Source organism: Gracilinanus agilis, chromosome 4 (assembly GCF_016433145.1).
Source record: "Gracilinanus agilis isolate LMUSP501 chromosome 4, AgileGrace, whole genome shotgun sequence".
In the NCBI taxonomy this organism is placed as follows: Eukaryota; Metazoa; Chordata; class Mammalia; order Didelphimorphia; family Didelphidae; genus Gracilinanus; species Gracilinanus agilis.
This window is the reverse complement of record NC_058133.1, coordinates 98,153,001-98,165,769: the sequence shown is the minus strand read 5'-3', so window position 1 is coordinate 98,165,769 and position 12,769 is coordinate 98,153,001. Positions and strand designations below refer to the sequence as shown.

At 37.4% G+C, this 12,769-nt stretch overlaps 1 protein-coding gene across 1 annotated transcript in view; it reads right to left on the bottom strand.

Annotated features, from left to right (window-relative positions):
* Positions 1 to 410: 410 nt before the first annotated feature.
* Positions 411 to 12,769, bottom strand: part of CRB1 (crumbs cell polarity complex component 1) — a 189,528-nt gene continuing 177,169 nt past the window's right edge. The window contains exon 11 of the mRNA XM_044674912.1: positions 411 to 626. Within this exon, the coding sequence (XP_044530847.1) occupies positions 411 to 626 (216 nt within the window). The remainder of the gene's footprint in view (positions 627 to 12,769) is intronic.

Below are 12,769 nucleotides of genomic sequence, written 5' to 3'. Positions count from 1 at the left end.
TCTGCAATAATGATGTCTGCCCGCTTAAAGGGTGAACCCCAAAGGGGTATACAGTTCACAAAACATCTAAATGACAGGCACTGGTGCTTCTCCCAGAAGCCTCTGAATTCTGTAAGGTATTTCTGCACATTATCCAGGCTGAAATGACTAACACAGAGAAACAGATGTATGATTGGCTAGCCTGGAATAATGAGAAAAAGTGTCAAGTTCATGCATGGTTAAGGACATTAAGGCGATCAAATGAAAATGTTCCATCATTCCTAGGTCATCACATTTGTGAGATGAGCATCTCTTGGAACATCTTTGCCACCCCCACCCCACCCTTCCCTCCTTTCACTAAATCTCCAAATGGAGACGTGGTATTTACAATTTATTTAGTCCGCGGATTTCCTTGAGGGGACTAGATTCTTCTAAATCAGTCTCTCCATGGGTGGAGGTTGCACCATGTTCCACATCTCCACACGTGACCCCTCCTTTTCCTGACGACTGGGGCTGTAGGTGCCCTGGTTTGCCCGTTTGTTGGAAGCTATGAAGGAGGCGACCACTGCCAGAAAGAGGATCAGTAGCACGGCTAACGTGATTGAGCCAATGGCGGTGAAAATGTCTGAGATCAAGTTGTCCGTCAGCTGGAAGGATTGAAATAATCACAATGTCATTTAAGGAGTAAAAGTTAATATACATGAATAAGGTACCGAAGAATAAAAACCATCCAGAATAATATTTCAAAATAAATATTTAAATAATTTTAATAATATTTACAGAGCAAAAAATAGGTTAACCAAGAGATTCAGTGGTGAAGGGAACGACACCTTCCCTATCGGGGAACCAAGGAGAAGTGAATATGTTCTTATAATACATTTCCTAATTTAAAAGGTTAAATTTAATTATCAGAATTTGCTGTGAAATAATTCTGTTAATTGCTGTCAAACTAATTCATTAACTCAGTGCTGTTTCAATTGCATAGAATAATAAAATTTATTTATTATATTTATAATATCTTTATGTTATATTTGATGTCATAAATATGACATATTTATAATATCAAATGGAGAGTCTACACAGAGAAACAGATTTACCATAAATTTTTAGATGCATAAATGGACAGATGTTTTCCACCTTGTCTTCTCCCAGCTTCAACTCTATTCTTTCAGTCTGGCCTCAGTTTCCTGACACTGGTAATGAGGAGGGGTGGTGTGGAAAGCTGGTTTTCTGGGTGCCCGTTTAGAAGTGATTTATATTAATTATTAATTATTATTAATTTATATTAATAGTCGGGCATTCTGGGAAAGCATCCCTGATCAGGGAAACCCTGATTTTGTAGGCAGATTTCTCAGCCATCACTGATTGAGATTTGAAATGACAATTGGACAGTTCTAAAAGCACATGTGCTCAAGGCAGAACCCAAATATTTAGAAACCAAAAACCACAGGTAGCCCTGTCGGGAAGAGCTGGTTACAGGGTATTGCATGGACAGAGTGATTTGTTTCATGTTTCATCTTCTTGACAGCTGAAAAACCAGCCGAGCACTTCTCAAGCCATTTGAACTCTAGAGGTATGGAAACCAGAGGAAATGACATGTGATTGGGATTTCTTGGAATAGAAACGTTCTTCCTTGGCAATAAGAGTTTATAATCCAATTCCTTTCTGATGTTACAGAATACTAATGTCCCCATTTTGCCTTTTCATTTCTTCTTCCTACCCCTTCCTCCACCATTCTACTTTCTAAAAATAAGTTTCCTTTCCATTAAAAGCACAAAAAAACCACACACACACACACACACACACAAAGCTGCCTTTCAGGCAGCACTTAGCTGGTAAATGTTTAATAACCAGTTCTCTGAAATAAAATACTTTTCTGTGTAAGTAGAAATCTTGTACCCTTGGACTTCATCTCCCAGAATTCCTCTCCCTGCGTCCCCACGTTTGCGTTTTCACGTGTTGTTTATAAGTTTGTGGAAAGCCTGCCCTCTCTGTGGGCTAGTACTCTCTTTACTCTAGCTTTTTTATTTTCTTTTTCTTCAAGTTATTATTAATAACTTTTGTTAAATATAATATTTGGAGATATTGCATATTAATTTTAAATCTTACAATTCCATTTCACCTTCATTACTAGCATTTTCTCCCCCCACTTTGTAACAACTAGACAGTGAACAAAACAACAAATCAGGCCTGGATTTGTAGTGTTTGCTCATTTCTAAGATGTAAAAACTTGTACTGAAAACTCAACAATTGGTTTGGAGCTAGTTTCAAAATTTCTGCTTTTAGAAATCTTGGTGAGAATTTGTAATCAAGCGGGTTGTTTTGCCAGGGTTATCTGCACTGGTCCTCGTCGTGATGGGATCAGGAAAACACCAGAATCTTTTTGTCATTTCCCCCTTAGCATTGTGCTTATTGGTGCAGCTTATGCTATCACTGTGTGGTGCATCAAGTAAGAAAACCCCACTGGATAGGGTCAAGGCAGACTTATGTTATGAATAATTCTAGGTCACAAGAGATGGCCATCTATTAACCACGTGGCACATACCATTAACCTTTGGGATGATCAGTTGCTAATGATGATTTCAAAATTTCCTTTAGAGTTCTCTATGTGGTAGCAGTCGCCTCTCTATAATAGCAATTTGTGTGTAATACCAAACCTCAGGTCTAATTTCTAATGATGCAGGTCACTTAACTCTCTCAAGGAGGGCATTGTTAAGCCTTGAGCAAAGCTGAATGATGGTGGTTCTGACATTCTGACTCGAGGATCACTTGCTTATAATTCCAGTAGCTACAGAGTCGTTCTTGCTATTCTATTCTTCAGTTGCTCTTAGGACATACAGCTATAGAATGGCTTCCAGAAAAATGGAGCCTGAAAGACAAAAGGAGAAGAGAATCTTCCAAATGGGTCTCCTGTTCTATAGCTGTTTTCTATAGAGAAGAACAAGGGCCTGAAACAAGACCTCTGTGGTAATTTGAGACACAGCTTCAGAGTGGAGATAAATTAGGGTTTGAGTCCAACTTCTGACAAATACTGGCTGTATGACCTTAGGCATGTCCCTTAACCCTTCACTGACAAGGGCAATTCTCTAAGTTGGAGATCTGCATCAGTGCACATTTCCCATACCAGGAATTGTATTAATTAGAATCTTGAACCCTTGGACTCCATCCCCCACAATTCCTTTTCCCTTTCATTTATGTTTACGTTGTTATGTTGTTTGTATATAGTTTTGGTTTCTCCTCCCTCTCTTTCTCATCCATGTGAGTGGTTTGGGTGAGCTCCCTCTAGACTTTAGTCTTTTAGTTTCCCTTTTTTTCAAGTTAATTTAAAAAATCTTATTAAACATAATACTAGGAGTATTTTGCATATTAATTTTAAAAATCCACAGGATGCTGGTGAAATCACAGATCTAGAACCAAAATAAAGATGAAACTTTGTAAAGAAGTTCCCACTTTTGATATATGACTTTTTAAGCAAAGTCTTTCAGAAAATAAAGTCACAAATTAATTGCAAATGGCATGTGGCAATTTTTTTTAAAGTTGAGAAGTAATTGACCACAACACTTCAGAAATTTTTATATTACTGTGGTATTATTTGAGAAGCAACTTAAAATAGTGGATAGTGGGATTTTAGACTCAGAAACATCCGGTGTTCAAATCTTGCCTCTGACATATACTAGCTGGGCAATCATGGGCAACTCAATCTCTCCTGGCCCTGGGCCACCAGTTAAAACTATAAATTACAGAAGAGTTGCTGAGTTTCCATGCTGGGCATCCCGCCTCTCCATCAACTTATTTAATACATGTTTTATATATTAATAATCTTCTAACCTGATCATTTTACACTCAGGCTTTGCATAGTAAAACCAGTTATAAAACCAGTAGTTATTAGATTATTTTCCCAAGCATTGGCTCACTCTAGTAATTATTCTTGGATGGAAAGTGGCCTTTACTGACCAAAGAGAAGTAACAACTCTTCTAAGAGCTAAAATTTGTGAAAATAACTCATTTCTATCCCGCCCATTTATGAGAGAGCTGTGCACTTTTGCTTTCTCTCCCCTCTAAGAAGTTTTCATGAGGAGCTCATTCTGAAGGAAACTGTTGAGATTTTTTTCCTTAGTTTTATAGAGCATTGACTTTCCCTGGTCCATCCTCCCTGCCTTGCTGCATTTTAGAACTCTCAAGGGTCACCGACCATATCCTTGGACCATTGACATTCTGAGCAGTGTCCCAGTTCAGCATGGGGAGTTCACCCCACTGGCACTTTCAGGAAACTGATGTGGAGATGCCAGAAGGTTCTTCAGTCTGGTCCGATCAGGATCAACTGTTTCTTCACTAATTGATTGTTGAACAGTTAATCTAATTTGGAAAACATAAAATGAACTGACTTGTCTAAAAGGAAGAGGAGGGATGAGATCATTTCTATCCTAGGCATCTAGAGCTGCCTGTCATAATATTTGGTGTTGAATACAGCACTTGGAAAAATGGGAAAACCATAAACACATAGAAAATTGCCCTAGATTGAAAAAATTCAAGTTTTGTGTGGCTTATTGGGAAGTGATTACACAATTGGAATTGAAAGGATATGGAAACATTAAGGGCTTCATTACAAGCCAGGAGATTCAAAAAGGGGGATAAAAAGGGGAGCCTGGAGGCCTAGCTCTACCCTTCTTCCTTCGCCACTCCTCTGGTTTCTAGCGTCTAGATATTATTACCTCGGCAACAGCAGTAGCATCACCTGCAGAATGTTCCCTGCTCTTTGTCTCCAGCAGAGCTGGGTGTCTTGCATTTGAAACCTCGACAGTGGAGGGATCTCAGGGTGGAGAGTTTTCCTTTCTGAATCTGCCTGCTCATCACAAGACCCATGGCAGCCTGAATATGTTAGGAGCTTTTCAGGCTATGTTCCTTAGGGGCTGTGATGGACAGAGCAAACTCATTTATGCATCAGAATTAGGAAAATGATTAATGAAACTAGTGATGTTTTCAGCTAAAGACTGCTTGTTTTCTGAGAAACAAAATGGGAAGCATGGTGGTGTACACTTTTACTCTATCCCTCCCTACCAAAGGCTGGCTCAGGAATTCTGAGACACAATGAGCTAAGCCAATGAGGTTTGCACATTGCCTGGCTTCAGTCTGGTGAACCACCAGGAGCAGGAAGCCACAAGACTGCCCAAAAAAGGAGTAATTAGACCCAGGATGGAAATGGAGCAGGTAAAATCTCCTAAGTTGATCAATAATAGAGTCGGGCCATTGAGAAACCCCTGCACTTGCAGTGTGGGAAAGATATGGAGACCCCATCTTAAAATAAAAGAAACAAAGAAAATCTGTACTTTCCCCCCACTCCAGTCTTTGATTTCATCTGTTTTGGGAGTTTCTAGTAAAGAACTTCCTCTAACAATATAAATCAGTACTTTGTCTTTGATTTATAGTCTTAGAAAATTGTGAGGCACAGAGAGGTTGAATGATTTCCTGGGGTCATGAAGTCAGTCCCCTTCAGAGAGTAGATTTGAACCCAGGTCTTCCTGACTGAATCACTCAGTTGGGTCCTTCATCCACTATACTATGCTCATGAAATTAATACAAAAATTTCTTATGCAAGCCAAAGAAGAAAGGCTTTTATGAATGACTGTCTAGAGACTTTTGTTATAAAGAGTGGATCATTGATTTAATGGATGGCAAAAACCTCCCACACAGACCTAAATCCTTGAACTATATCATACCAGTGTATTGCTGAGAATAGCTGTTTCCATAGTAATACTGAATGAGTGCCAGATTTTTCTTTCCAAAGTTACTGTTTCTGCAGTGTCAATTTTCAACCATAGATACACTGCCCATTTTATAGTTAGAAAAAAATGAGGAAGAGAAGGAAAAAGAGAGGAGTGTTATAAAGGCATAACAATTATCTTGGGAAGGGTCATGGTAGAATAAGAGGGAAAAATTAAGCCCAATGCTTTTTACCAAATAGATTAATAAGAAGAAATCCTTCCCAATAGTATTAAGCTCTTTGATCAATGATTGTTTTTTTTAATTTGTAGCCTTAGTGCTTAGTACATGTTTGTAATAATGTCAGTTGAATGGAAATGAATTCGCCCTCTCACCTCTAACTATTCTTTCTGAGACTCCTTCATATACTTCTCTCCCTCTTCCTCACCATTAAGATAATTGTTCTCCAGTGTTTTGTTTTCCATCTTTTGCTCTTCTCTATATTCTTTTCCTTGTCAATCTCATTCACAACTAGAGTTAAACCATCATCTCTATTGGGATGATGCAAATCTATGTCTTCAGATTTGATGTCTCTTGAGACTCCTGTCTCCAGTGGACTAAAGGATGTTTCCATCTAGTTGACTATCTGGTACCTCAAACTTGGCTGCTGTTCTCAGAAAGAAGGGATGAAATTAGGTGACCTCTGAGGGCCTTTCCAGATCTCAATTTATGATTTCTTGATCCTATAACTTAATAATTGATGAAATGAGAAAAAACAAAGTAAAAGATAACACAGACATTTTAAATATGGGACATTGGATAATGGTGAAACCAATGGCAGAATGAGTGAAGTCAAAAGAATGAATAGGTATTGAGGGAAAGAATATAAATGTTGATTTTTGATTTTATTTCTTCAATAGCCTCATCTATTTTTCTTTCCTCCAATTATCCTATTTTCATTTGCATCACCCTAATCTAGTCTCTCATTACTATCTAGACAGCCTAATACCTTAATAAAATCTGAATAAATCTTGTCTGCATTTTATCTTCCTTCTAACTTATCTTTCACACTAGACTAATATACTTTATACATGGATTTCAATGTGTTGTTTCTCTGTTCAATCTTACAATGGCTCCCTGCTGTTTCCTGGATTATGTTCAAATTTTTCATCTAGTACTATTCTTTCCAGCCTCAATTCATTTGTTGGGGACTCTGTAAAGGAGATTCTCTTTCAGTTACAGGTTTGACTAGTTGGCTGATCTGTCATTCTGGGATTTGAACTTTAAAGGATGCATAAAAATTCTACAGACCAATGGAAGCAATGCCCTCTAGGACTAAAGTACAGCATGAAGAAAGGATATAAGGTTAGGGTATGAATAGTGGACAGTAAGAAGTATAGTTTGGCTAAAACTTGGTTTTACTTCATACTGTTCCTCTCCAAATGAGGAGAGCAAAATGAGGTAATGCTCCTGAGGAATAATTTGCCTGATTCCAACAACAATGTGAAAAGCATGTGCAACTGCAATTCTATGGCCATTAATTCAGTAATAGGGATACCCTCGGGTAGAGAAGTCCTGTAAAGCCCCCCCCCAATGGAATGAGGCCACATGACTAATGTTTGTAAAAGCCTTGAGAGATGGGACAGTTAAGATTATCTATACTAATTCCTGGGTGGTGGGCATGACCTGGCATTTGGAAAGAATAAGATGAAACAAAGGCTTTCCTCTTTAGGATCAGGATGAATGGAGGACTTTTTTTCTGATGCCTCCAGCATTCAGGACCCATAAAAGCCATCATATGGCATCAGAAGCCCAGCAGAAATTGAGGTCCAATACAATTTGGACAAAAGGGCTGTGATATAATATTGTAGTGAACATAGGACTTTATGACCCCTCTAATTAAGGATGAGACAGCTATTTCTACCCAAAGGTTACTCATGTTAAAGTTCCCTCCTGAAAAACCGATATGGCCAGTGTTTTTTCCTGACCTGTCTCCAAATGTCAAATTAATTATATTGGCTCCCTTTCACATCAAAGGCAATAAGTTTGCCTTTCCAATAGTTGATATTATTTGATATATGACATTACTACATCATTTAAGTCTGCCATTGCAGGAGTCCCCATAGAAAACTAATATAGAAAATTTAGTTCTTCCTAATGCCCCACCCTGAATTATTACTTGTGATCAATGAACCTATTTAACCACAAAGAAGGGACAAGATTAGACATGCTACCACCATGTTGGCTGGGTTTTCCTCTTCCTATATCATCCTCAGAGAGGTGGCATCATTAAATGCTTTCAAAACAACAGCTGCATCATCATGTATCTTACTATCATAGATTCATCTTTCAGAAGTTAAGTCCTCAACAATGGATACCTTTCTGGAAGCCTCCAGTAAGACTTACCTGATAAGGAATTACTGCATAACTGCTTTCAAGTGTAGTTCTGTTTGACCCTTTTAGGTCTATATATATATATATATATATATATATATATATATAGAGAGAGAGAGAGAGAGAGAGAGAGAGAGAGGTAGGGGAAGGGCTGCAAATGCCTTGAGAAAACAGGTGACATTCAGATCCAACTTAATTGACAGGTCTCTTATTCCCCAGGATGGTCTGTACAACTTCTTTCCCTGGAGGATTTTGGGGATCACTAGGTGGTGCCTTTCTTTCTAATGGCACAGAAGAGATTAAAGTGTCTCTACCTAGCTATAATGCCTGAATTTGCCTGGAAGAAATGGGATTTATTAACTGTATTGGTGACAATCCTGATTCCCAGGTTGAAGGTGAGAGTCCTTGTTTATAGCCTAAGGAGGGAAACCTTTCAGAAGTCAACTTTAAAGGGACAAATATTTTGTATAATCTCACTGATGGGATTCCCACAGAGCAAGAGGTTTTTGGCCAGAGAACATGGCCTTCAGGGCAACTCATATCTTGGGAGAGGTTACATGTAAGAGATACAGATGGCCCTGACCTGAAATAAAAAATTCACTACTGGTACAGTCATGTAACCCTAATGGTCCTAGGGATGCTCCTGTTCAACATCTTGAATTTATACCAGGTGTTTACTATAAACTTAAAGAATGTGGCATCACCCACAATACCGACAAGATTTTTGAAATCTATAACACTAACTTTCTAAAGTGGGAGGCAAAGCTTATGATTTATGGAATTCATTCTCTTCAACATGTGGCAACTTCTTTAGGAGCCATTACATTTTTTTGTATTTTTTGTTTCTTTTGCATATTCTAATTTGTATCCCCCTTTCCTCTGGTTGTCCGTACCAGGAAAACCAACAAGTATTTATTCAGGTTCTACTATGTTCCATCACTGTGCTAACTAAGCTCAGGAGATACAAAGAAAGACAAAAACAGTCCCTGCTTTCAAGGATCTTCCAGTCTAATGGGAGAAGCAGCATGCAAACAACTATGTGTAAACAAAATTATTACCAGAGAAATGGGAGAGGTGGGAAGTATTAGCATTGAGAGGAACTAAAAAAGACTTCTTACAGAAGGGGGAATTTTAGCTGTATTGAGAAGGGTGAGAATGAGGAGAAAAAGAATTCCAGACATAGAAGATACAGGGAAATTGTAATCAGGAGGTAGAATGTGTTATGTGGGTAATAGTGATTTGCTCAGTGTTACTGGGGCCATAGAGTATGAGAAAGTGAATAAAGTATAAATGAAAAGATAGAAGGATACCAAGAGTAAGAAAAGTAGGGTTGGCCAGTAACGACTTCAAAGCTATTTAAATGGTGGAAGGTTCCCTATGAACAGAGTGCTCACATGGCACAACACACAACACTACTGAGTGGGGTTTGAACAAGATTCAAATGTAATTGACCAGATTCATATGTAATTGGGAAATATTTAACAAAACAAATAAATACAATAAAACACAAGTAGTGGAGTGAAGCCAAGAGGGCAGAGTAGAGAAGTACTTGAGACCTCCCAAAATGCTCCTTCAAACAAGCTTAAAACAAAGCCTCAAAGTGAATTCTGGAGTGACAGAGCCAATAAAAGGTCAGAGTAAGACATTTTTCTCTCCCAAAACAAAAAATAAGGTAAAAAAGAGAGGTCTGTGATGAGGGGGGAGTATGCAGGCTTTCCTGGGTAAGTACCAGAGTCTAGATCAAGAGAGCAGTAACCACAACTCTCCCCAGATCATATAACCTTGGAAACACTGAAAACTTCCAAAACCACAGAACTCACTCTAAAAAGAGCAGTACAAAAAATTCTGAAGCTTGAGACAGAGCTCTTCCCCACCACACCAGGAACAGAGTCCAATTTTCTTATAAAGTTCCAAATCAAGAAATAGGGTGGAAAAATGAACAAACTACAAAAAAGAATCTGACTGCAAAAATTTATGCTATATTCTGTATGTTCTTCTGAGACCCAAAGTTTTCTTCTTTCTGACAGGGAAGATCAAGACACACAACCAGAGGAAGACAAGGAAGCCTGAAGCAGAGTCTCCAAGAAAAAACATGTAAACTGGATACAATTCCAATAAGAATTCCTGGAAAAGCTAAAGAAAAAGATTTTCAAAATCAAATCAGAAAACAAACAGAAATATTAGGCAAAAATGAAAACAAAGTAAGAAAATTATGAAACGTCAATTAGAAGTGGCAGCTAGGTAGCTCAGTGGATAGAGAGCCAGACCTAGAGATAGGAGGTCCTAGGTTCAAATCTGCATTCAGACACTTCCTAGCTTGTGAGCCTAGACATCTCAGTTTACCCCAATTGCCTACCCCTTACTACTTGTCTCCCTCAGAACCAATATTTAATGTTGATTCTAAGATGAAAGGGAAGGGTTTTTTTAATACAATTAACAGCTTGGTAAAAGATACATATTAAAAAAAACACTGAAACAAATACCTTAAAAAACAGAATTGACCAAATGATAAAAGAAGATCAAAAGCACACAGAATAAAATGATTTATTTTAAATTAGAATTGGGCAACTGGAAGCTAATTACCCCATGCAATATCAAGAAACAGTGAAAGTCAAATGAATGAAAAATAGAAATCATGGAATTTGGTTTGGAAATTGGAAATTGGAAAAACAACCGACTTGGCAAATACATCAATGAGAAATAACTTAAGAATTATTGCATTATTTAAAAGCTATGATCAAAGGAAGAGCCTAGAAATCACAAATCAAGAATTTATCAAGGAAAATAGCTGAAATATCCTAGAACCAAAGGGTAAAATAAAAATTGGAAGAATCCAATGTTCACTACCTGAACGAGATCTTTAAAGGAAAATTCTCAGGAATACTATAGCCAAATTCCAGAGTTTTCAGGTCAAAGAGAAAGTATGTCAAGCAGCAAGGGAAAAACACCATTAAAATGCTACAGTGCCATAGCCAATATCAAATGAGATTTAGTAGCAACTGTAGTAAAGAAACAAAGGGTTTGGGAAATATTTGTGAAAGCTGAAGAACTGGGATTACAATCAAGAGCAGCCTAACCAGCAAGGCTGAATATAATTCTTCAAGGGAAAAAATAGATATTTAATGAAAAAGAGAACTTTTAAGAATTCTTAATGGAAAAAAATTCCTGGTGAAAAGACCAGAGATGAACAGAAAATTTGACTTTCATACACAAGACTCATGAGAAATGCAAAAATATAAACATTAAAGAGAAATCATAAGAGACTCAATAAGGTTAACAGTGTACCTTTTCTATATGGGAAGATGATACTTGTATCTTCTAAGATTTTTATCATTATTAATGCAGAAGAATTCTACATGGAAAACACATTCTACATAAAATATTTGGGTGAATCATTCATGTTAAGATGATAGAAAAATGGATAGGTGAGATAGAAGGATGACCTGGGGGAAAGAGAAAAAGAATGGCAAGAATTATCTCACATAAAAGAGGTGTGCAAAAAGCTTGTACAGTAAAAAGGAAAGTAGTCTGGGGAGGGTGGGCAATGTGTAAATCTCACACATCTAAATTGGTTCAAAAAGGGAAAATATATATCTACATACTCAATTGGTCATAGAAATCTATCTTCCTAGTGTCATCAGTTGAAAAATCCTTCCACTTGAAAATTACCTTATATCTTCTGTCTACATATCTTGTGAATGTTTCATTATGCCTAGTGATCTCTCCCATTAAAATGTAAAATTTTTGAGAGTTGGGACTATTTTTGCCTTTGTGTTCTCAGCTTGGCCTCAGGAAGATGCTTACTAAATGCTTGCTGAATGACCAGCTGATTTGACTAGGTTGAATGACAACATCTAAAGAATAGTTGATAAGGAGTTAATATTGATTCAGACATATTGTGGAATGCTTTCAATCCTAGATTGATCATTTTCTAGTTTAATCCGTTGGGAGTAAGAAGCTGTTGAAGCTTTCATAGTTCATTAATGACAATCATTTAATTCTTTATGCAATTATCCTTAAATTTAACCAATTTATCCAGATTTATTAGAAATTTATTGAGGCTATTAAATGTCTTGTATACTTTGAATCTTTCAGTGCTTTGCACATAGGAAGTACTCGGAAGACTGATTTTTATGAATAAGATGGAGATTAATCACTTGAATTATTTTTCAACATATACATACATATTTATAGCTGGACAGCAGGGGTCACAGGGTTTTCTTATGGTCTCAAGAGGGAACAAGCCAAAATCCAAAATCTCATTGGCCAAGACATCTCAAAGAAACTTTCTTCAATGACACCAGATTATTCTAATTCTTTCCTTCTCTTTACTGCTAGAGCACTTTTTTGTCTATGTCCTTTAACTTACCATAACTATATCCCAATTTGTCTTCTCCAATTATTTCCTATAACTAGATTAAAAACTCCTCAAGGGTGGAAAAGTATGTCTTGGACTTCTCTTATCCCACACAATTTGAACACATGATGAAATGAATGAAAAAATGAAGTATTAAGTGGTTACTACTAAGTGTCAGACATGATGTTACACTCTGGGGATATGGATACATGCAAGCAAAATAGTATCTAACCTCGAAAGAACTGGAAGAGCTCGAAAGAGAAGAGGAAGTGGGAGGTCACTGCTGTGATGGCAAGTTTTGGAAGCACTAGAAATTGATGTGAAGGTCTTATTTTGGAC